Genomic DNA, 26,084 nt, shown 5'->3' with positions numbered 1-26,084 from the left:
TGCAAAGGGGAGCCATTCATCCATGGTTAACTCCAATGTAGGCAGCTTTGCAAGTTGGTAGGCATATTGACACTGTCATTGGTATAACAGATATGCCAGGGAAACATCCTCTGTACTGTTACCTAGGACTAACAATGCAATCCTAAGCAGAAGTTCATGTGCTTAGAAGGGTTATGACTATGATGGCTTATGACTGCATTTTAAGTCTTCAATGAACCTAGGTGGGGCTTAGTTCTGAGTAAGTGTGCCTGCATCTGATTAAACTGCAAATGAAGCTTGTTTGGAATGTGGATGGGACTAAAGTCTACCATCCCAATACCTCCACAGCAAATTCATCTTTAAAACAAGAACCATTAAATATATTTTTGCTACCCTGAAGTAGCCTTCCAGGGTGGGAGAGACATGTGCATCATCAGTTTTGAAATGAGGAGCAACAATTTGTGGGACATGAATATGCACGTAGCAAAATTATAAACTTATCATTTCCCAGTTGTTAATCAAGACAGCAAAGGCAAATATACTTAATCTACATATGATGGAGAAGGGATACAAAACTAACAACACACTTCTGGGAAATTATTAAAGAAATATCCACTAGATTTATTAAAACCATTACATACAGCGTCTGACTTACAAATGATTTGCAGTTGTGTAGCATCTTATTCCATCAAATGTCTTGTGGGATGCCCATTGTTTAGTTAATGTTTGTTGTTCAGTGACTTTAAGGGCAGACAAAGAATGTTCAGTAAAAATGAAATATTCCTCAACAGTATGGCAGTAAAAGGTCTGCAGCCTCTGGGAGCACAATGAGCATTTTCTAGCGTGATCATCTGCACTTCTAGACAGGCCACCATCCCTTGACACTGAATCTAAAAGAAAGACATTGATAGTCTGTGTGAGGGAAGAAAGGGGGGAAAGTGATTTTCCTTGTTGGGGAGACTCTCTTAGACGAAGAGTTCCCTGGGCTTGGTAACAGCTGCCACCACTGAGGGTCCTCCTGAGAACATCTAAACTGAACTGCTAAGAAGGTATCCTTCTAGTGCGGTACTAGACAACTAAAGAAATAAATTTACTGTACACAACAAAGCCAAAAATGGTCTTTTAAAAGCACAATTGATGGGGAGGGGGGAAGGAAAAGGGTGTTTGGCATAGCAAAGACGGTAGAAAAGGACAAAACAAAATGCTGGGAAAAGCACAATATCACAGCACATAGACATTCAAGCAAAGCAATAAACTCAGTCTGAGCTAGTTACACATCACCTGTAGTAGTAGATTTCTCAGAGCCTGCACAGAGTTCCTTGCAGTAACAAGATGACAGAGGAATCTTTAACCCCTGCTCACAATCCTGTAGTCACTGGTAGACATGGGCACGATCCAAAAAATAATCCCGATTTAGCTGATCGTGATTCCGCGGGCGACACCGAACCCAGGTACCCAAACCTCACCGATCAAGTCCCGTTTCCAATACAGAATCGGGAATCAGGAACCGAGAAGACCAACGCAGGAGGGCGCCCCGCAGTTTCCAGCGCTAAAGGAATGGTGGGTGAGGAGGATGGTGGCCGCCGGGCCCGGCAGGCCCGTGGAGGCAGCGGTGAGCCGCCTCCCCTCAGGGGGCGGGGGGGGGGGTCTGTCCCCACAGGAGTGTGCCGGTACTGTCACGGGGGGGGGGGAGTTGACATTTGCCCGGTGGGCGGCCTGATTCCCCCCGCTATCGGGGTACCGCACCTGAAGTGCCAACTTCCGACTTAGCGTGCTTACGGTGGCAGCTGACCTTACCCCACCTTCCTACCTCGCCAGAAAGGGGCAGGGCGTGTTACCGTTGGGAGGATACAGGGAGGGACTGGATGTGTCGTCGGGAGGAGAGGGAGGACCATGGAGTCCCACAGATGCTGAGTGTCCCCAGCTAAGGGATCCTCTTTACGCAGCACACGACGGCAGCTGACCTCACGCACCTTCCTGCCTCACCAGAGAAGGATGGAAGGGACAACAGTCATGCCTTGAGACTGTTTTGCCAGCATACAAATTCTAATGGAAGTAATTCCTTGACTTTGTAAACAATAAGAGGAGGTACTTAGAAGGTTCGAGGGATGGGGCTTGTTGTCAAGAGGAGCATGCCAGGGACGGGACATGTCATCATGAGGAGGATACGAGGGACACTACGTGTCGTCATGAGGAGAGGGAGGAGGGGGAAAGTCCCACAGATCCTGAGTGTCCTCCTTTCCTTAGCCGGGGGTCCCACCAAGAGCCATCATCATGGCTAACAGCACCCACCTTCCTGCCTCGCCCAAAAGGATTGTTGGGACATGGTGTGTCATCAAGAGGGGGGCAGGGGGAGGAAGAAGGTCCCCAAGCATCTGTGTGTCCTCAGCTGAGGCTCCCACCGAGAACCAGAGTCTGTGACGTTCGCTGGCAGCACCCACCTTCCTGCCTGGCCGGAAAAAGGATGTGATTGACACATGACGTGTTATCATGGGGAGGGCTGGGAGAAGGTCCCCTACAACCCTGAATGATGCACCCCTTCAGGGCATTGTCTGCTTGGTGCACAAGCTGCACCTGGTCATGAGGAATGCTGGTTAGGATCATCAAGGCCACCTGGGACCAGGGAACATCAGAAATGCATGCCTTGTTGGACCGCTGTCAGCATCTGGCTGCCTACTTGCTCTGCAGCAGTCATTCTTCCTGCCAAACACATGAGAGGCAGGGGGAGGAGAAGCATCCTGAGCACCAGCTTTTCGAAGACATGCCCACCTATTGGAACTCCACCGAAGTAATGATAGCTTGTCTGTTGGAGCAAAGAAATGTGGTGCAGGATATCATGTACTCTGTGCCCATTTTGCAGGAGGGCGAAGAGCTCAGCATCAGCTCCACGGACTGGCTAGCCCTCTTCCAAATGGTCCATGTCCAGAGGGGGCAGCAGGGGAACCATGCGAAGGGGGGGGAATCCCTGCTGTACACACACCAGCAGCAGCTGCACGGCTGCTCCTCATGGCCAGCAGCCACATCAGTGGGCAGCACCGCACCAACCATCCTTTGCAGAAAGTACAGGTAGGGAAGGACATGAGTGGTTGCGGCTTGGGGGACCACGTTGGAGCGATCTGTGCAGATCCAGAGAGAGAGAGAGGACGGAACGGGAACTAGTCTTGGAGAGGAGTACAAAGGGTCAGCACAACATCCATGGAAGCCCCCTCGAGAACCAAGGCAGGCTCGAGCCCGCTGTGGACGAGCTGGGCCGGCCACTGTGACCAGAAATCAGCCAGTGATGAATGCAGAAGGAATACTGAGCAGAAGGCTTATGCAAATGTATGTCTAGGAAATAATACCCGGAAATGGGTTACTTTGACAATTGGCAAAGGAAACACTGTGTGAGATATTCTTATATCAGATTTTAAATTGCTGTTTTTTCCAGTCACATGACCCCAAAACAGGAAGAAGAAAGAGAAACCTGAAGACTACCGAGGTATCATTGTTGCTGTCCTAAAACAGCAACAGTGTCTCATAGCACCACAAGCCTAGGGTGACTCAGAGTCAGAGGCGAGCCCGGGGAGGTCCAGGTTGACGGGAGGGTGGCCCAGTAGGTTGAGGTTCACCTTGATGAACATCAACATGTCTACCAGGTCCGGGTCGAGACGTGCGCGGCGGGGATGGAGGAGGTCTCCCATATGGGAGAACACCCGCTCGCTCTGCACGCTGGTGGGAGGGCAGGAAAGGATGTTGGTGGCGACGATGGACAGGTCCAGCCAGTGGTCTGATTTCCTTGCCCAGTACTCCAACGGGTTATCATGGTGGGGCTTGGTGGGCTCCGAAAGGTACTCGCGCACCATGGCCCCCGCTGAGTCCTCCATTGGGAGGGACCCGCCCTCCGTGCTGCGGCCAACTACTCCGCCCACCACCGAGGCCCACAGATCGAAGGTGTCCATCGGGGTGGCTGTTCCCTGGCCTGGCTGTCTTCCCACCGCCTGCCCCTCGCCCTCACCCTCCTCCTCCTCCACCGCCTGCCCCTTGCCGCTGCCTGGTTCCTTCCCACCACTGCCCTCTGTCTCTGGAAATGGAGCACCACTCTGTGGAGCTCCTTCTTCCATTGCTGCAGCTGCCCCACCTGCGAGGCGATGTTGCCCTTGATGCGGGGGTCACAGAGGGAGGCAAGTTGGTAGGGGGCCTCATGGCGGAGAGGGTGCAGGCGTTCAGCGACACAGGCCTTGATCCTGCAGACAAATTCCCGGACCCTGGGAAGCAGCACTTCTTGCCCTTGCTGGAGCTCCTTGTCCAGAAACTGGTCAAGGGCGTGGATCAGGGAGAGGACCTGACCCAGGCTGGCCTGGTAGGAGTACAGGAGCTCCATGGCATCCTTGAAGGGCTTGAGGATGTGAGACATCTGGTGAAGGGCTCTCCAGTCCACGGCGCTGAGGCCCAACTCCTCTCCCCTACTCAGCACATCCGAGGACGACAGGATGTCTTGCATCACGCGCCTTTGCTCCACCAGACGACAGATCATGTCATAGGTGGAGTTCCAGTGCGTGGGCAGGTCCTGGAAGAGCTGGTGCTTGGGGTCCCCTCCCTCCCCCTGCCTGTGGAAGAGCTCTCAGGACGAGTTGATGCTGTGGGAGAAGTGGGAAGCGATGCACCAGCAGCTGTCCAGCAGACTGCGCATCCGCAAGGTTCCCTCGTCCCAGCTGTCCCTCAGCTTGCTTCCCAGCCCGAGCATGTCCCGCATAATGAGGTGCAGCTTGTGAGCCATGCACTCCAGGCCCGGAAGGGATGCCTCTCTCAGGGCTGCCAACATGTTGGCTCCCGCGTCCGTGACCATATAGCCATGGACAAACCCTTCCACCCTGGACATCCACTCCCTCAGAGCCGCCTTGATGGTGGTGGTGATGTTCTTGCGGTGCGGACCTCGTCCATCCCCCGGGCCTGAAGGAGAACTGCCCTGTAGCCCGGGCTCAGTTTGGAGAACTTTTTCGGGTGGCCAGATCTTGTCCTGGGGGGGCGGAGTTCCTGCGGTTGCCACCAGTGGGCGGTGATGGCCAGGTACCCGTGATGGTAGCTGCTCCACAGGTCTGCCGTGAAGTGGACTGCTCTGCCCTTGGCCACTGCCAGGTCTCTGCGCACCATGTCTTGCACCGCCTCGTACAGGGCGGGCACGACACGAGGCCCAACAGTGCACCATGACGGCATCTCGAACCATGGGGCAAAGTGGTTGAGCAGGAATCGGAAGCCCACGCCCTCCACAACCGATGGGGGAAGCCTTGCAGGGTGATCGTCTGTGCCACCACATGAATGCCCACCTCCTGAGCCCTCGACCTCACCCTTTTCAGCGGCACCACCCCCAACCCCGAGGGAACAACTTCCCCCAGGGAGGCCTGCCTGAGCCCTCCGCTCCCACCAACCGCACCCTCGGGACATGGCTTCTTGCTCTGGCTGCATTCCGGAGACCCTCCCACCGATCCCGGATCAGACTTGCTGATGGTCCTCCGTTTCCCCCCCAAAGAAGTTTCGCTGTTCAAGGAGGGTGAACACAGGCTCGGGTGGTACCTCTTCAGGTGCCGAGTGAGGTTCGATGATGACAGGTGCTGCAGGTCATTGCCCCTGCGCACCATAGACCCACACGCACAGCACCACACCGTGTGGGGGTCATTACCAACAGCCCGGAAGTGCCTCCAAACATTGCTCTTGAACCGTGGCCCGCGTAAGGTTCCAGGCGAGGGAGGATGAAGGGTTGCTGCTGGCTGTGCCACGGGGCTTGCAACGGAAGACGGAGTGGTGGGTGGAGTGCATGCAGGGACAGCATCACTGGTACTCTGGGATGGGGACATGCTGGAGGTCTCCTCGAACCCCAACCATTCCTCCAACGATCCCTCGCCCTCCTCCTCCTCCTCCGCAAACATTTTTAGCAGTTCCTCTTCTGCCGCTGGCAAGGGTTCTTTGGCCTCCTCCTCCACAGCATCAACTGGTAATTTGGGGGGAGTGGGAGTCCCTGCTGCTCCAGAGCCCTGTGCAGCACCGTTTCCCATGCCGCAACCAAAACAATCCCTGCACTTCCCCCCCCCCCACACCACCACTCTTTTCCCCCACCCGGAGCCTCATACTGCCAGCCAACAACGCAGGAGGATATGACAGAGTGTGTGAGTCCTCAGCCAAGGAGGTGCCCATTGAGCTTGGCCCCAGAGCTAGACGGCAGCCCTGGAAGCAGAGAGGGAAAGAGAGAGGGAAGAGACTAGAGCCTTAGCCCACCACCACCAACACTCCCCCAGACCAGAGTGACCAGGCACTAGAGTGTGTAATACTGTGTGATCCCTCAGCCAAGGAGGTGCCCACTGAGCTTGGCCCCAGAGCTAGACGGCAGCCCTGGAAGCAGAGTGAGAAAGAGAGGGGGAAGAGACTAGAACCTTGGCCCACCACCACCACCACTCCCCCAGACCAGAGTGACCAGGCATTAGAGTGTGTAATACTGTGTGATCCCTCAGCCAAGGAGGTGCCCACTGAGCTTGGCCCCAGAGCTAGACGGCAGCCCTGGAAGCAGAGAAAGAGAGAGGGAAGAGACTAGAACCTTGGCCCACCACCACCACCACTCCCCCAGACCAGAATGACCAGGCACTAGAGTGTGTAATACTGTGTGAGCCCTCAGCCAAGGAGGTGCCCACTGAGCTTGGCCCCAGAGCTAGACGGCAGCCCTGGAAGCAGAGAGAGAAAGAGAGAGGGAAGAGACTAGAGCCTTGGCCCACCACCACCAACACTCCCCCAGACCAGAGTGACCAGGCACTAGAGTGTGTAATACTGTGTGAGCCCTCAGCCAAGGAGGTGCCCACTGAGCTTGGCCCCAGAGCTAGGCAATAGGTAATTTTCAGTCTGTAATTCTGATCGTGCCCATGTCTAGTCACTGGATTTCAGATGGTTCCAATGGCGACAAGGAGCAGATCCCCCTTCCCAGATATTTATGGGAAATGGAATCTGACTTAAGCCAGCTTCTTCTGTAAATCAATTAAGTCAATCCAATGAAAAATCCTATCCCTGCTGTCAGAGGCTCACTTTACCAATCAGAAAATTACCACAATGATTGTCTCCAATCAGGGTTGGACATTCTGCCCATTTGCAGACTTTGGCAGGTGCTGCATCATGATGGTCCTGCCCGTAGAACTGGCCAGCACCCTTGAAACTGAGCCTTGACTCTACATTCCATCAGTAGCTGTTTATGACTCTGAACTATGATGACAAACAGGTGGTCCTATCAGAACTGGTTTTCTTTTGTCTACAAAGGATTAAGGTGGGCAAGATGGTCCAATGTGGAATGAGAATGAGTTATTCTAATATAAATCCTGGAGGTCAAGATCCCAGATGCTCTGTGGGGCAATCTTGAGGGGTCTAGGGGTCTGTTGCAGTCCGTCACCAGCTGATTCTTCTAAAGTGACCAAGACTCTATATTCTAGTCCTTCTGTAGGAAAAGATCACCCAGTATTAAAAAGGAACAGACTCACAGCATGAGTAAGACAGTCTCCACATACATATGCAAAGTATTAGAAGCAGAAGCTTAAAAAGTAAAATACAAAAGGTAACTTCAAGGGAGATTATTCTAACCATTTCAACGCCGATTGATGTAAACCCAGAGAGGTGCTAAAGCTTACGTGTATTGCAGAAGTACTCTCCAAAATGATTTCAGGCCATACATCCTCGGAAAAAAAAGCAGGAAGATCAGCTATGTTAGTTGGATGGGACCAACTAAAAGTCTCCAGATACTCCAGATTCAACACTCAACCTCCACAACAAAGGCCAAATCCACACGCACTCACCATCCACTTATCTTGTGCAGTCATGGCAATTGGGTTCATTCTGCTACCATGCTGTGCATCATCACATTCACCCTCCCAGTGTGTCTTCGTGGCGCAATCAGTTCTCCACACGCCACTGAGTAAAGTGTTATAGTGAGCAGTTCCCTCTTCCGTCGTTAGCGTTGACGGCACACATAACTTCCCTTTTTTTTCTAAAAAAAAAGTTAATTTTGCGCTATACCAATATTCCGACTCTTATGTAGGCAGAGCCAGGGAAAAGCCAGAGTATTTATAGGGGGGAACCAGGTTCCATTCAAAGCTGAGAGCGGAAAGTAACTGATGGTAAGATAAGGGACCATCGTCTGTTTCTTTTCCCGTGCAAACCGCTGCTTACTAAAGTAGGTTTTGCGGTATACCGACCTTTCTTTATTGTGCAAATGTGCTATGAAAGCCCATTTTTTTTTAAAAAAGGGCTGGGCAAAAAGAGATTTCCACCGTTATCACGTGGTACGGAAAGGAGGTGCAATTGTGGCACGGTGATGGTGGGGAACACGTGGAATGGGAAAGCGTGTGAGTATCTGCTTGAACAGCGCTGCGGTTGTGAAAAAGGCGTGGAAACAAAAAGGAAGCGTGGATTTGGCCAAACAAGAGATCCTAATTTAAAGAGCCCAGGGACTGCAGTCTTTACAGTCTTGACTCGATAGCAAGTATGTGAAAAGAGAGAATTAAGACAACCAATCAATAAGGTACAGGAAGGTGATTTAAAACCAAATACTTATGAACAGCTATGCTATCCAGTTGATGGAAGAAGGTTATTTATACTTATCAAAAGCAGGAAGATTCTTCCAGTAGCCTTAACACTTAAGTAAAAGGATTGTCAAGACAGAGTATCAGACACAGGAAATTCCACATTTCACATGTCAGCAAACAGATTTTCAGACAAGAGGAAAGGCTGGCCTTCAGACAAAGTAGATTTGGTTGACCAATTTAAGATTGCAGCTGATAAAGGTTAGGGTTCTCGCCAATAAAAATGGATTTCTGTACGTTTCAATGTTTATAAGTTTGTTCATTCCCTTTGTAATGCAGATGCTGCTCACTTTGGCTTACATAAAAGCCACGGAAGGAATTGCCAGTTGATGCTGACATCTGTAACGATAAAGGATATGATAGCTTGTGGGTCTGTGGCTGATGTTACTGGATCTAATCACGTTGCTAGGATAGGCAACTTCTTTAACCAATCTGTAAAGTTGCAATTTATGCCTCTTCATATGTTTTGATTTCATCACCTGTATTTTCTAGAGCTTCCTTTCCTAATGTGCTGCAAACCAAAGTTTTATTATCAGAGATAATGGCATATAGTTTGTATAGCGGGGTAGCTGACTTTATCCACAACTAATTGAGTGGGACCCACTAATAGGCCTTCTAATATTTATTATTTTCTTGCCACACACACACCCTCGCTCAGCCAATGAACAGCAAGGGCTTTAGGAACTGGTTATAGCCACTTTCTGTTCTGTGCTGTCAATCGTGATGTTGGAGCCTAGTGATTTGTAGTGCTGCAATGCAAACTGGAAGACATCAGGTCAAATTCTAGACTCTGGGTAAATGGCTCCACTTTCCCCTCTAAGTGCCAAGCTTGTTCTTAGCTGATTTGCACCATGCTATTCAAAGTTAAATGCATGTGTGACATTTGTAAAAATTACGTTATGCTGTGCCAGTAAGGGCAAACTACACATTAGATAGACTGTCATTTTTTCAAAAGAAAAGCAGCTTTAGAAAGGGGCTATTTTGAATGGAAACTGCCATTGCTCTGCTTCTGATTATTCCCAATCTGCTTCCTTGTCTCCTCTAAATGTGGGTTCAAAACACAAGCAAATATATGCCTGGAACTCTATAAGTAAATAACTGTAAGCAGAAAAAAGCCTTGCATGGGATAGCTGAGTTGCAGTAGCTGTGCATTTATTACCTTTTGCTTATGTAGTTATATCGGTACAAAACAATAGAAGAACCTTTGAATTCCACCCTGTTCTCCTCATTCGAGTGTAACTCTGCCAGAGGATCAGATTTGGGTATAAGATTGGGATCAAGGGAATATTGATATTAAAACCAGAATGAGCAAGACATGATGACATACTTAACAAGAACATAAATACTTGTTTACAAAATTTATTTATTTAGAAAATGTTTATGCCCCCTCTCCAGGAACCTGTACAAGATGGCTTATAAAATGTAAATAATAAAAATAAAACATTAAAAGATATTAATTCAAACCCATTAAAAAAACAGCTCAGAATAAAAACATAGACCATAAACACAGATCACAGACACTTTAAAACAAGTTCCTAGATTAAAATACATTTACCTCAAATACTTAAAAGATGTTTGGTTGCATGTAACCAAAACATTGAAGGCATGCACATTATTGTTTTGAAATAATGCTAACTGTTCCTGCCTAATTCAAAGGCTGAAAAAAAGAATTCCTTTATCTCATAGTATTTATTTAACTTTTAAGAGATTATCCTAAACACAGATGGAAATATGATCAGGAGAGTTTGGTAAATGGTAAAAATAATACTAGGATTGTTATTAGAAATGTATTACCTATGATTTTCCTTACGATATGACAATAATGAAGGCTGGTGTAATTTTAATGTATTCAGAGTTCCAGTACCTTCTAGGCTACATAAAACCAACCTTCTGTAACCCCTTCAGATACACTAATCCTAACAAATGCCATGGAAATAGGGTAGCCATATGGTTGTTTTTAGCCAGCCCAACCTTAAAAAAAAAAATCCTGATCTGCCCATTAGACAACAGGCAATTTAAAATGTCCTTGGGCATATATATGTTTACCTATATAAATGAGCCATAAACACTGTCTTCTTTATGGGAAAAGGTTCCAACAATAAGCCTTCTTTCATATGGAGGGACTGTATTATTTAATATTCTCTTGGTAACTCATTGAACCTCAGGGTGAGCATGACCACATGTTCAATAACAATATCTTCCAGTGCAACAAATAATAACTAGTGGCAGGTGGGTGTACAGCCAGAGTGGACTGGAGTTAAAATCGCACTCAGCAATGAAGCTCACCGGCTGTCCTGGGGAGCGGTCTGGTCTCTTAGCCTAACTTACTTCATGGGGTTGTTGTGAGGGTAGAATGGAGAGGGGAGAATCACATACTTAATTTAAAATACTCATACTCTACTTGTTCATATCACTCTATATTAGGTAAAAAGGTAAAGGTGGTCCCTTGTGCAAGCACCGAGTCATTACTGACCCATGGGGGGATGTCACAACATGACGTTTTCTTGGAAGACTTTTTACGGGGTGGATTGCCATTGCCTTCCCCAGTCATCTACACTTTACCCCCAGGAAGCTGGGTACTCATTTTACCGACCTCAGAAGGATGGAAGGCTGAGTCAACCTTGAGCTGGCTATCTGAACCCAGCTTCCACCGGGATCGAACTTGGGGCATAAACAGAGCTTGGGCTGCAGTACTGCAGCTTACCACTCTGCGCCACGGGACTCTTTCACTATATATTAGACAATTTATAATACATACACATAAGCAATAATGCTGACATAAAGCATTAACAACACAATAAAACCAAGGATTAAAACATGTAAATATCCTAAAAGCAGCATTTCAAAGGGTTTTGGAAACCATAGCTTAAAAATCACAAAAAAAAACAAGATGAGGAAGTTAAAACCTCTGCAGTATGCTTGTGGTCCTTGCAACAACAACAAGATTTTTTTTATTGGTGCTTTTTTAATTGGAGCTTAATAAAACAGACTTGGAGTTCCAGATCATGGGAGTCACCCAATGGCACCATCAGGTCTCGGCTTTGAGGCAGAGAGTCCATGACTCTGTCTCAGACGCAGCAGAGGAGGCTCAGAAGTAGGCTACAGCATTACATTGGAAATATGTATCTAAAGTATGGTCCTTGAGGACCATTAAGTTCAGAGTCTAAAATAACCTAATTGCACCACTCCTAGGGTGATTATCCCTGGCCCCACCACTAGAGTTGCCAACTCTCGATTGGGAAATCCCTGGAGGTTTGAGGGTGAAGCTTGGGAAGGTGGAGTTTGGGGAAGGATGGGACCTCAGCAGGGTAAAATACCATAGAGTTCACCTTCCAAAGAGGCCATTTTGATCTCTGTTGTCTGGAGATCCATTGTAATTCCAGGAGATCTCCAGCTACCACCTGGAGGTTGGCAAGCCTATCCACCACTGTTAATGCTTCTCTGTGGAGCAGAACTGCAGAGAAAATTGGTATTGCACCTACATCACAATATGACTACAGTGCAAACCCAGAAGTGATATCTCCATGTCAGGGTGATGCTCTAGAATTCACCCAAAACTCTAGTAAAACTCATGAAATTTTGGGTGAATCCTAGAGCATTGCCCTGACATTGTGATGTCACTTTGGGGTTCACAGCAGATGCGATGTTATGGTGTCAGCACAATGCCAATCATGAGGACTCCGCCCCCACATCTCCCAGGGGTTTCCAGCGCTGGGCTAGCAACTCTCCTCACCACTAAGAAGTCCCCTTCCCTAGTGCTCACCACCTGGCCTCACTAATGCAGAGCAGAACCTCTGACTTCAGCTGCCAGCAGGTATATACAGGAGAGGGTGATCCTCCTGGTTCCCCAGGCCCAGCTGTATAGTGCCTTGTATGTCAATCCCAGCACTTAGAATGGTGGCTGAAAACAAACCAAAAGCAAGCATAGAGGTTTTCAAAATGGCAAGATTTCCGCCATTATCACGTGGTACGGAAAGGAGGCACAATTGTGCTGCGGTGATGGTGGGGAACACACGGAATGGGAAAGCGTGTGAGTATCTGCTGGAACAGCGCTGCAGTTGCAAAAAAGGCGCAGAAACAAAAAGGAAGTGTGGATTCGGCCATGATCTCTGTTACATCTGGTAGCAGTCTAGTCAATATAGTTCAAGTTAAAACTGTTTTCATAGGCAGACCACCCCTCCCCCATGTAGAACACATTGCAGAAATACAAACTGGATGAAATCAGAGTATGGGCAACTATTTTGCTCTTGAAGAGGGCCACTGTTGGGGAATAATGCCTATGTGCCACAAAGGAGATGTGCACCTCTACCAGAATCCCAAATCAAAGACACCCCCAAACTATAATCCTCTTTAAGGCAGAGCGAAACCCCATCCAGAACTGGCAGATGCTATAGACCTAGGCTGTCTTTGGGATCAGCCAAGAGCTCCTCCGTCGTATCTGGATAAAACCTCCATTGACTAGCTGTCCTCAGTCTTCTATTGCCCTCCAGGCCGTGGCTCAGGCCAGTTACACTCTCGCTTGACTGACAGACGAAAAGGAGGAACAGAACTGGGCGGCATTCGTGTACTGATGACACCCCGGGCCAAACCTTTCCCAGAGGTTTTGGGTAGATACTAAACTGCATATTCGAATGCCAGGAGTTCAAGCAGTTTTCTCACCCAGCCCATAGGATTGAAGGAGTTGGAAGGAAGTGGAAAAAATTAACGCGCAGTTACATGGCTTGAAGCCCACCCCCCCCCTCTTCGAGAGAGTCGTCGCGACAGGCAACATTTTCTTTTTTTAAAAAAGCGCCGCTCATTCCAGCATCGGGAAAGCTCTCCCGTCTTGCAAAGACAAACATGGCCACGTGCAGGCAGTCATTTTTCATCAAGCCGATTTCCATTCGGGAGAAGTCCCGGCAGGCAAGGGGAGCCGCCTCACCTAGGAAAAGGGCTGCTTGTCAAAGCCCTCTTCGGCATCCCTCTTCAATGCCTCCCCATCCCATCCCTTTATGGCACGCTCGATGAGGGCGATCCCTCACGGGCCCCTTAATTCCCTTAAGGGCAATGATGCGGTTTCTTCATTTCGGCGGCGGCAGGAGGCTCCCGAGAAATGCCCTTGAGCAGCCCCCGCGCACGCGACGGCGGCTATTCCTTTAAGAGGGCGGGCGGGCAGCCGAGGGGAGAGGCTCCATGCGGCTTGACATAACTCCCGCCACGCCCCCCCCCCCGCCCTGGTCTGTCATCGCGGGGCACCTCTCTCCCCCCCCCCGTGCCCGCCAGCAGGCTGCGCACTGATTGGCTCCGGCTGGCGCAAGAGGCGGGGTTGCGTTCGGGAGAGGAAAAAAAAAAACACCTCCCCGTCGACGTTCCAATGGGCAGCGCGGTAGGAAAATGATCTCCAGCGTTCCGATGGGGAAGTGGAGCGGCCCGATGGATCCCGGATGCCGCCGGGGATGGCTGGGCTGCTGAACTGATCAGACACCGTCGCCTCCACTGACCGAGGCCGCGGGGGACCTTGCGCGGGTGCCTTGAGCGAGGCAGCGGTTGCAGCAGTCGCCGGCTCGGAGGTAAAAAGGGTTCCGGCAACAACGGCAGTTCTGAGTTCGCGGCGTGTTTGGTTGCTTGCGCCATGAGCAGTCCTCAAGCAGCGCTGTTTGCTATAGCTGCAGCAGCAGCAGCAGCACCGCCCCCCTCCTAGCGGCTCCCGGTCTCTCCCTCTGGCATCTGAAGCAGCTCCCGGTGCAAGTTCTGCGCCTCATTAACTCCGCTGACCTGCCCTTCCCCCCTTTTGTAATTAATCGTTCCATTCCCATATCCCGAAGAGCCCCGAGAAACTGGAGGCCTTTCACTCGGTGGGTGCATCTTTTAATTTTGTTGAACCAGCAGCATCTATTTTCAGTTTTAATAGGTATTTTTTAAAAAATACATTTGGGATGGTCCCTTTGTGGCTATTTCTGTTACAGCTTATTATTATTATTATTATTATTATTTTGCAAAGGTTTCCTTTTGGAGGGGCTTGTGGGAACCATGGGACTACCTGCCCTGGAATTTAGCGATTGCTGTTTGGATAGTCCTCAGTTCCGAGAGAGGCTGAAATCTCATGAAGCTGAACTGGAGAAGACCAACAAGTTCATCAAGGAGCTCATAAAAGATGGCAAGTCCCTCATCGCAGCTCTTAAGAGTAAGTGGCGGGGGGGGGGGGGGGGGAGGTGCTGCCTGTGCGTGTGGGAACTCTGAATAGCAGAGGAGGCTGTGATTATGGCAGCTTAAAGTGAAAGGAGAGCCCTGCATCAGAGTGGGTGCGCCGCTCACCTGCTGCGGAAGAGAGGCAAGCCAATTACCAGTGTGGCAGTTCAATGTTCTTACACAAGCTGAGCAATGGAGTTTGCCCCATAGTTGGCGCCTGTATTGCTCATAGCAACAAAGATGTGGAGCTGGGAATGTACCTAGTGCAAAGTGTTGAAGGAAGATAAAGAATGGTATTGCAGTGGCAGTGATACTATGCCTGCTAGCAGTAGTTGTAGATTAACAGCCTTGGGTGTGTAGTTTAAAATATGTAAGGCATTGCTTTCTTTTCCTGATCTGACCCAGCAGCTCTTGGGAAAGTGAAAGCCCTTTGTGTATAAAATACTTTTCAAAGAGCATTGAAGGTTTCCAGGTTAGGTTATTTGGCTTAAAGATTATATTTCTTCCCTGTCTTTAGTCCTTTCCAGAGTTGACTTTCTCGTTTGAAATTATTTTGCTGTAGGTTGTGGTTGTGATACAGCTGCTATGATAACAGGTATTCTCTGTATGTACATAAAAGCGCCATTGAAATCAGGGACTCAGGATTGCACGTTTCTGTTTTTACCTTAGCAGAATAACATTTTTTTTTATTTTAATATATTTGGTTCTCTAGATTGGTACTTGGGGAAGCTATGGCATTCAGTGCTCTCTGATGCCCTCAGTAACTGTTTGAAAATTGAATGTTGTTGTTATTGTAATTGACCCCAAAGAGATCCTCTTTAATGGAAACACTATCTAGCCATGATCTCCAAATACTGTCCAATACTATATAGCTGTTGCTGCTTCTTTCCAACTTTCCGGCAGGATTTCAGTTCTTGTTCTTGAAACGCAAGTTGTGTACTTATATGCTACAGTAGTTTAAAGTTGACCAGTGTGCAAATGTCTGTGTCTTTACTGTGGCTTGATTTTCTTTTCTTTTCTTTTTTTTTAGTTCTTCCATGTATCTGACGATGAGAACTGTGGTTCTCAAAAGCTTATGCTTCAATAAAGTTGGTTAGTCTTAAAGGTGCTACTGAACTCTTAGCTATTTTGCAGCTACAGACTAACACAGCTAACTCCTCTGAATATTGGACAGCAGATCCCCTGGTCAAGTCTCTCTCCCTTTTGTGTTAATCTGTTTTGAAGCTGCCTTTTAGAATGTCATTGGTACAGCTCAGGCTTGATCCTCACACATTTCCATGGAGGGGCACATTAAACTGTACTTTTCAAGGCACCAAATGATACTGTTGTTTGTGGGTGACAGTGCAGGTGGAGGTATTCCTGTACATTGCCTTTCCTGTAGTTCTCTGGAGCCCTGCCTAATTTTTGTCTAGTGGTGCCTGGCACATGACTCCATTTTTTGTGACCAGCATGCAGGGCTGGAGCTTCATTAATGTGTGACGCTTGCTTGACGCTTGCTTTTCTCCATCCTTGTGTGACGCTTGACGCTTGCTTTTCTCCATCCATGATCTATACATGTGTCCCACCAGTGGGTGCTCAGTTTTGGCAAATTTGATACTACTCAGTTTTGACAATTCTGGCAAATAATATCTGAAATATGATACTACTGCTTAACACTTTTTTCCCCTTGGTTTGTCTGGAAGCAAGTTACAGGGGTAGCAACTCCCCTGGTTCAGTATAGGTGACAAGTAATTTAAATAGTAGCTCTTGAGTCCTTGTGTCCTACTGTAGTTTTATTTTTGTGTGTCGACCCTGCCTATGTTCAGCTGATAGGTACTATATCTCTCACTGGTAATGTATGAGTATCTACAGCTCGCTTTCTATGCCTACTGTCTAATCTTGTAGGGGTCACTGCAATGCTGACATATTTCCATGGGTATGGCAGCAGGTAATAAAAGAAATGCAGTAAGAATGACTGGCAAGTTAAGTGATTCTTCACAATTTGATTCGCTGAAGGTTGTGTTGTCAATGTAATGTTGTCAGTGTAATCCCAGACTTCAGCTGGGCTTTCTCCCCAGGATTTGCTGGGTTTCATTCTTGATCCTTGAAGATGTAGGCAATTGTTGTATGTAAAAATATAATGGGACCCTGTGGCATCGTAGAGACTAACAACATTTTATTCCCGCATAAGCATTCAGAGCTGAACTGTGCAAGACACATTACACGTGTAGAGCACATGATTACACATACACATTTCCCCCATTACTTTCCTGTTCACTTGCACACTTCAGCCGCGTGGCAGTCGATCCCGTGTACGGACTGGCACAGGTTTCCTCCGTGGTCCTCCCAAGATGAGGGATGGTATCCCAGGATGCACCTTCTCTTTGCACATGCTCAAATCTTCCTTGGCAATACAGAGGAAATTCGGTAAAATTTGGCCATTGTTTCCAATGGGAAACGTGATTTGGGGCTTTCCAGGGACTTAGGGGGAATCATTTTTGGACTGAATTTTACCAAATTTTCTGGGGACCTACTCCCAACTGTCCTCTAACGACTCCCCAAATTTCATGAAGATTGGACTTTGGGGACTGTTTTATGCCCCCCCCCAAATAAGGTGCCCCCAGTCACCTCCAAACTCCATTATTCCCTATAGGGAAAACTATGGGGGCTATCCAGGGGGATGGGGGTGGCATTTTGCAAAAGAAATCTACAAAATTTACAGAGAACATACTCCGGACTGTCCTCTAAAGACCCCCCAAGTTTCATGAAGATTGGACCATGGGGGGCCATTATATGGCCCCCCCAAAAGGTGCCCCCAGTCAACTCCAATCTCCATTATTCCTTAGGGGAGCTATCTAGAGGAGCTATCTAGGGGGCTGGGGTGGCCTTTTGCAAGCAAAATCCACTGAATTTGCAGGGGATTACTCCTAACTTTCCTCTAAAGACCCCCCGCCCTGAGTTTCAGGGAGATTGGACCCTGGGGGGCCATTTTATGGCTCCACAAAGAAAGTGACCTCATTTGTTTCTATTGTGGGGAAGAACTTGTTAGAGTTAGATGTAGGTCCTCAGCAAATTTGGTAAAATTCAGTCCAATAATGGCCTCCCCAGACTCCTGGAAAGCCCTGGAAACAATGACCGAATTTTACCAAATTTGCTCTGTCCTGTTGAGGAAAATTTGAGCATGCGCAAAGAGAAGGTGCATCATGGGATACCATTCCTCATCTCCCCCCACGCCAACGAAAATCAGTGCTCTACACTGGTGACTCACTGATTATGACTGGACACTCGCAAATGCAGCTACATGAAGTTAACAGGACGTGTTCAGCTTGGGGAAAAGTCGACACGGGCACATTGGAGCACACATACTTCTAAACACTCGCACAAACTTGTGTAAGTCATCTCATGTAGTTTGGCCCTCAATTCTTAAGCAAGAGTGGATCTTCACTATGTTGCCATTTCAGGTTGGAGATATTAAACACAACAACAGAACAGCAGTGTAAAAGGGCTGTGAAAGGGTTGGTCCTTTGATTTGTGTGTCTGTTAGGTGGCATGTTGTTGTTGGTAGAAGCTGTTTTAACTTAAGAGTTGTTTCTTGATTATGAATTTTACATAATTATATTTCACCTTGTGCTTTATGTATTTTATGGCCCCTTGACCTTGCTGCCTTTTGCGGGGGGGGGGGGAATTGGTCATACTACCTGCATAAAACTACAGCATAGTGAAGATCCACTCTTTGCATCTGGACTCTAGTCCATGAAAGTTTATAATGAAATAAAATTTTTGTTAGTATTAAAGGTACCAAAAGACACATGTTTGTGTTTGCTACCCCTCCAAGAATGAAGGGCTGAGTGAGAAAAGATACCGGTGAGCATGTAGAGTAATTCCATAGCTGCAGTGCTTATGCTGAGAGAGCTTTGCAGCTCAGATGTTATTTCTGTTCTTTCTTCATAGCACAATGTTAAAGGATCTTTAATTGCATTTCAGCTTTTTTTTTTTTTTTGAAAGGGAAGCTTTCCTAGCTGTGTATGCTTTTCCTCTTGCTCTGTGGGGGTTCCTTTGGGACAAAGCCTTGGGTTGACTGGTATCAAAATGCCACCACGTGATATGATGGTTCATTCCTACTTGACATAGCAGCTTGGGAGTTTTGCATGCCTTGACTTATTTTTGGCTCCACTAACATACGCTGGGCTGCTTATCCAAAACGAAGGCAGCTGGCATGACTATTCGAGGCCTGTGTATATCAGGATTGCAGTTGTAGGGTTGGTTAGCTGTAGGTGAAGTTGTAGGTGTGAAGTTTCATTCATGACCCTCATTTCTACTTTGGGGTCAAATTATTGGAAGCTTTGTGGTGCTTTGTGAGTATGAACTATTCTGAATTTTTTTTTCTGAACTTGCTCTTTTATATTTTGTTAAAGAATAAATACTCACGTTTTGCGAGCTTGTCACCAGTAGTGCAATAGCAGCCTGTACATTGTTGTGTATATATCAGAGGTTGCTGTCCAGCTAGAAATTAACATTTCATAGTGGAATAAGCCATCTGCAGTGCCACAGAATTCTTGTTGGCAGGACAATGAAATATGAAATGGCTTTATTTGAAATGTACTGGTTGGTCAGATTGTACTTCTAGTAAATTTCTTAGATCATGCTGGATGGTAAAAATAGCCATTAAGGGCCAAGCTACACATGACAAATGACACTTGAACGGCAAGTGGATTGAGTGGAGGGCAAGTGAACAGGGAGAAATACACTTGCTGTTCAAGTGTCATTCGTCACTTGTAGCTTGGCCCTCAGAGATTTTTCAGCAAAACCAACCATTTCTAAAATGCTGTACTAGTTCTTTTTTCTGCTGGGCTGTTACTGCTGGAGTCGGTTCATCATCCGAGTTTTGCACAAGGTGGAGATGACTTCTGTGTTCAAACAGTAGATGGCTTGGCTGCAAACACTTCCCATGGTAGTAGAAGGATTAAAGTATGAATATTTTTGGTATGAACGCTTTCTGAATGTGATTTGTTCTTGTTTCTTAAAATAAGCAGGGTGAAGAAAAAGAACAAATGGGGTCTTACACCTGTTAATGTTCACAAGCTTTATATATAGATGGCTTGGATTGTACATGAATATGTTCATCTGAGTAATTTACCATATTGTACAGTTTTTACTAGGTCAAAATTGTCGGTAATTGTAGCCAATTTGCTTAATATGGGTCTGTGGTGACTGACTGATGGCGCTTTTTTGTTGTTGTTCTTAATGGCTCAGGTATTTCCCTCTTCAAACATGACTGCCAAGTTCATTTATTTATTTATTTATCCTAACCTTTCTTAGAGGAGTAGAAGGCAGCACACAGAATTCTCCCCTCTTTGATTCTAGCCGACACCAACCCTGTGAAGTAGACTAGCCACTGAAAGAATGACTTGCCCAACGTCACCTATTAAATTTCATACTGAGCAAGGATTTAAATACAGATCTCCCCTGACCTAGTCCAGTGCTCTAACAATTTTATTTATTTGTTATTTATAGTTTGCCTTTCTCACTGAGAATCAAGGCGGATTATGTAGTGTAAGTCAATATGATCGATGACTGGGACGTACAATAAGCAATACAATAGGGTAAGGATTGCAGGAATTTGAAAACAGCAGAAAGCTGACGGAGCTTAAAAATGCTGAAACAAACATAAGCAAATTGATACAACATATTAAATGATGCAGAACTATCCAATAGGAGCATACCTACAGCAACAGACTGTACACAGTAATATTTTCTGGACACCTACCTCTTTACCAGTGTGTCTCTCAGAACTATTGCTTTACAGCATAGTCCTGTTACCTGTGTAAAAAAGTCCTCTTGAATAATTCAGTTTTTCACAGTTTGCAGAAAATCAGGAGAGTGGGAGTTTTCCTGACATCTTCAGGCAGGCCATTCCATAAAGCGGGAGCTGCCACTGAGAATGAGCGGATAACTGAAGCTGCCATGGTGGGGCATAGGGAGAGAAGTGGTCCTGTAGATGTGAAAGACGAAGGCCATGGAGGGCTTTGCATATGATAGCCAAAGCCTTGAATTGAGCCTGAGAACTGATGGGAATCTGATGGAGTGACTGCAGAACAGGAGTAGTATGCATGCTCCAGTTAACTCCTGATGTAATCGAGCTGCAGCATTCTGCACCAACTGGAGTCTCTTGAGTAGATTTTGAGGTGAAACCTACATAGATTGCATTACTATAGTTACCATAGTATGGATCCAGGTGGCCAGATCCCCCATGTCAAGGCTGGGGGCCATTTTCCTGGCTAAACTGAATTTGAAGAAGACCTTGTTTGCAGCTGCATTAATAAGTTTCTCTACTAGCCGTGCTGGAGCCAGTATAACCCCTAGGTTCTTTACTAAGTTTCCCAGATGCCCGCTGGTGGTGGGCAATCTCCCAGAGATTTGCTCCATTGCCCACTGATGGCTGGTGAGGTGTGGGAGGTAGTGATCACCCACCACTGGCAGGCAGCTCAGGAAAGCACACCAGGCACAATCCCAGTGGGGTGAAATGATGTCACTTCCTGGCCCCAAACGGGCCAGAATTAGCCCTGTGCGAAGTGTGGGAGCATGCCCATTGCTGGCATCATTTCCTGGAAATGACATCATCACACAAGTGCTAGGAGCATGCACGCAAAAAGAACCACACAGAAGGCACAAGGTAAGTGCCAGGCCTGCCGAGAGGTTATAGTGAATTGGCAACACTATTCTTAACTGAGTCTGCACGGATCAGCTGAAAACCATTAAAAGTGGGGAGTACAGTGTCTTTCAATGTCTTTACCTTCCCAGCTAGCATCACTTCCATCTTGTCTGGGTTCAGTTTCAGTTTGTTAGCTTTCAGCCATTTGGCCTCAGCTATAAGGCAGTGCCTTAACAATTCATGTTGTCTTTAGGATTGGCTGAGAAACTTGTGTTAAAAGTGTGGTTCAGAATGTGGTTACTAGATTGATGAATATGTTTGTATGTTCTATTCATCTATTATGGAATTTGAATAAAAAGACATCTTGGAAGCTGCAATATACAGGGCCTTTCTAGATTTTCATTGATGGCAGGTTTTTGGATGGGGATAAAAGAGGATCAGTTGAAATTTGCTTTCCTTTTGTCTCCATAGATTGTTTGATATAGAGAGTGGCCTGTTCTTTGTTAACACATTTCCCTCTTTTGGGGGGGTTGTGTGTTTATTACAGCATGTGTAAATTATTCAGTAACTTCAGCAAATGGCAAGCTTCAAGTGACACATAAAAACGAAATGCAAATAGTGAGTGTAGAAGACTTATGGGTAAGAATAGCAAAAGGCAAGGAAAAATCTAAAAAAGGGGCTGGCAAACTTGATCAGTATCAAGGATCCACCGGATACGAAATGAGTCTTGGCTTCTTTGCAGCCTTGCAGAAATACAAGCACCACAGCTCTTCCGAGGGGATACATGTCAATCTGTTGCTCTCTATGGTGCTTGCTCTGTATAAGAGCCCCTCTCTGCTGTTAGCCCTAATGCGGGGTGGGGGACAGGGACTTGAGCATGAAAAAGGTACTTGCATTTCTTTTTTTTTTTAGTTTTGGAAGGGGGGAATTTAGACTGGTAAATAACATGCGGTAGGCAGGTAGGTATTCCTGAAATTAATTTAGAAAAAAATGTGCATCTGCTAGCAAACATTGGAAACCACTGGCTTAGCATTCAGTTTGGGGCACAACAAATACTTGAACTCAACATCACTTAACATGCATTTGTTTAAGCCTTGGCAGAGTTCACACGTATCACTCTCCCAAGTGTTTATGAAGTGCTAAAAGTAAACATTGTTAGTGCATCTAGCATATATTCAAGGCTTTTAACCTATTATTGTGATTTCAGCTGTCTAGTTTATTTTATACATTAATTTATTTAAATTATCTTTATTTTTTATGTTACAAAATTTCATGTCGTTTGCTCTAGACTTTGGTATGAATTAATGTTCCAGGGTAAATTTCTGTAGGTAGAGCAAATCGGTCTCTCCCCACCCCCCTCCCCACAATAATGTATCTTTCTGTAGGATGATTGAGGTTTAAAATTGTTGTATAAAGGTAGCCTCTGTTCTTGTGCAACTACTTAAGGCCTGCATTAAGGCTTCAAAGTTGCTGTGCAATATTCAGCAAATTGCTGTGACTTAGAAATCAAGAGGCAAATCCTTCTAGCCCTTGGTTTTTGTATTCTAAAACTTGTGTCATTAAGTCAAGATGCCCAACTTCTGATCTGAAATTAGCTTATATAACCTTAATGATAGAGAAAAGATAGGTACATGCATCTTCCCTCTCAGTTCTGTGGGAGAGGAGAAGATGAACCTGTTACATACACTAGTGACGTACATCTTATTAAAGGCGCAGGAGCAGCTTTTAAGACGGAATTGAGGGGGCTTAGCACCCGAGGTATCTTCCCCACATAGAGAGAAGTCACTATATGGAGTGTGCTGTTGCCACGACCTTTTAACCTCTGTTTTGCTGGCATCAGTCTGTTGGCCTATTACCAGCCCACGTACTCTGCTAGAAAATTTTGGCCAGCCCTTGTCTAAGAGTTAGGGTTTTTTGGTGGTGGTGGGGAGGAGGGGGTTATTTGCAGAACAAATGAAGTAGCAGGACAGAAGAAAAGGCAGGAGCAGGCTGTTTTCCATGAACTGGTTTTAGCTATAGATGAACAATGGTCAGCAGGCAAGACTAAAGAAGATGAAGTCTGACACAATGAAAAGCACAGAAAGAAACTGATGAATCAGGCATGGCTGGCTTTGCAACTATTATTCTTTCTAGCAGGTCAAGGTATTGTTGTGCACCATACTCTGTTGGTCTTTCCTAACAAAAAAATCCTGATTATTTCTGCCTGTAAAGTAATTGCTTTTATCCCAAAGTTGGTATCTTGCTCACCTCTAGCCCTGTTTTGTTTAGAAAGCTTTCCACTGTATAAACGCCTCTATCAGGCACACCTTCTTCCTACCTCAAGCCTTTCCTGGACCATTTGGAAAGTTTACACCTGGATTCCCCTGCCTTACTCCAAACCTTGGAGAATCAAATCTTTGTTCTTTGTATTATTTGGCCTATATAACAGACACTACTTTAATCATCCCAACTGTTGTTTGGCTTTGAACTCTGTACCTGAGTTCTAATCTGCCGAATCCACTTCTGCTCCACAGGCTTTCCTTCTGGATCTCTTTGAATTAATGCCTGAAATGATGTCTGGATCCCAGCTTGGACCACTTGTCAAGTGATACCTTCTGGAACTCTAAATCTCTGAGTCTATGTAGGTCCAAGGTCCACTTAGATCGGCATACCTGAACATGGATAAGGCACCCCAGATGACAGAAAAAGATCAGAGATATCTCTCTCTACTTTCTTTGCTATCTTTTTCCCCCTCTTTCTCTTTCCATCCTTTGAAATCATTTTACACGAGGGTTTTGTGTAGGTGTTAGGACACTGTGGTACTGTGGGCATTTTAATATTTTGTGCTGTATTTTGACTGCATGCTTGTATCCCTGTTCCAGCTCACAGACGATTTCTGATTATTCTTCTAAATTCTGGCCTCCATTTAATTGCCACACCCGCTTCAGAGCTTCATAGCTTGGTTTTAAAGGTCCCTTAAAATATGTGTGTGTTTTTAGCCTTACACTGCATGTTAAAATCTAAATCTGCACCTCCTTTAGAACAGTAGTGGGAGGTGGCAGAAGAGACATTTATTTCTTATGCTTAACTTTCAGTGTGAACTTGGACCTAAGTGGGATGCAGGTCTCATTAATGCAGATGCATGTCTAGCGTCCTTGTGAGCACACACAGTAACAGAGCTGAGATCTGGCATAGTAGTAATAGAAAGAAATAAGATGCATTAAGAAAAAAAATCAGTTTACTGACCCTAGATGCACTGCAAGTACAGAGTCCTCTACTACCCCCTTGTAATCTGTTCCAGTAGGACAAGAGCTCCCCTGCAGCTCAGGCTGTAGAAAATGTGATGAGGAGAGCCAGAACTTTGACTGTTCCATGTTTTCCTGGAAACCTACATGGTCTTAATAACTTTTAGTCCATGCTGGTTCTTGGAGCCGCTACTGGCCAGTGTTCCCTCATCCGCTCCATCATCACTACTGAGAAGCAAGCAAGCTAGCCATGGCACTACCATTCCTCCCCCTCACACCAAAGGGTCAGGTCATTGATAGAGTAAGGTATGATGTGGGTTAACAGCACACCCTGAACATTATGTATTATAACTTTCGTTCTGCTTTATTTTTAAAAAATCCTGTCTTGCTTGTGAGTGTGGTCCTAGGTAACCAAGGATCCACCTAGAGAGGATTTGATTGTAGATTAAATGATGCATTTTATGGTCTGAACATCCTAAATCACTCCCCCTGCCATATTCCAGTTGTGGAATTTATTTTGCTGCCCAAACCTACCAAGATTCCAGTCTATGGCTTATTGTTTAATGTTTGTGAGACTATAAGTTAAGGTGTAGTTGAGAGGGTTTCCTATCTCTCTCTTCATAAACAAACAAATCAACCTTGCAGCATGTGATATCCCTACCTCATCGGAGCATCCACAAGCAAAAAGTAGTATTCCTGTTGTTGAATAAGATTTTGATCCTTTCACGCACCTTGCTTTGTGTTACTGCAGAGAAGTGTTGCAAGATGTGACAGTGTGTCAGTGGAGGATATTAGCACCTGATGCTTCACAGGTCTCTATTGCTTGTGACAAAGCAAACAGAATAAAGGTCACAAGTTGCATTTAATGGCCTGCTAGGAGCTCCAAAGCCTTCAGTTTTTCCTTCCTGCCTAGGATTGCAAAAATAGATGGTGTTGTCATGTGGGATGTACAGCCTGAACATGTGCTGCTTTTGACAGTTCAGTCCTTCCTCACTAGTTCTGGCATGTTAGTATCAATTAACCTTAAGTTAATGTTTTCTGTTCTTCTTAATTGATTTCCTAAGCAAGCATACTCGATTTTATAGTAGCAGAATAAGGCAGTTTTCATCAAACTTTGTGGTTTCAAATGTTTTCAGAGGTGTGCCCGTCCACTAGTGCTTTGCTGCTGGCCAACTCATGATCCCCATGTTGGTAAGATACAGTTAGCAAGCCGTTCCATTCACATGTGAAGCTGTACTGACAATGAAAAGATCATGTGTGATATGACTAACTGGTAAATCATATATCCTTATGATTTACTCTCACAAATACAAATATGTGTTTGCAAGTACAAATTACGTTAAGGAGAACGGTGATATCAAAACTGGGCCTGAATCACACAACAGTAACTTGCAGTCCGCATCCCACTCCCACAGGTGACGCATAAAGACTGTAGATTGCATTTGAAGAGACTGGCCTGGTTATACAGCCAATGATTGCTTGACTGGTGCTGCT

The 26,084-nt window shown here is 46.3% G+C and overlaps 1 protein-coding gene across 3 annotated transcripts in view; it reads left to right on the top strand.

Annotated features, from left to right (window-relative positions):
• The first annotated feature begins 13,916 nt into the window (after nt 1-13,916).
• The window catches only part of ARHGAP26 (Rho GTPase activating protein 26), a 401,231-nt gene continuing 389,063 nt past the window's right edge, over nt 13,917-26,084 (top strand). For all 3 annotated transcript variants that reach the window (XM_054976071.1, XM_054976070.1, XM_054976072.1), the window contains exons 1-2: nt 13,917-14,116; nt 14,548-14,730. In XM_054976071.1, coding sequence (XP_054832046.1) covers nt 14,577-14,730 — 154 coding nt within the window. In that variant the 5' untranslated portion in view covers nt 13,917-14,116; nt 14,548-14,576. The remainder of the gene's footprint in view (nt 14,117-14,547; nt 14,731-26,084) is intronic.

This window comes from Eublepharis macularius, chromosome 4, assembly GCF_028583425.1.
Source record: "Eublepharis macularius isolate TG4126 chromosome 4, MPM_Emac_v1.0, whole genome shotgun sequence".
Taxonomy (NCBI): Eukaryota; Metazoa; Chordata; class Lepidosauria; order Squamata; family Eublepharidae; genus Eublepharis; species Eublepharis macularius.
The sequence above is the reverse complement of the archived record's forward strand: the minus strand, read 5'-3'. Positions and strand labels throughout refer to the sequence as shown.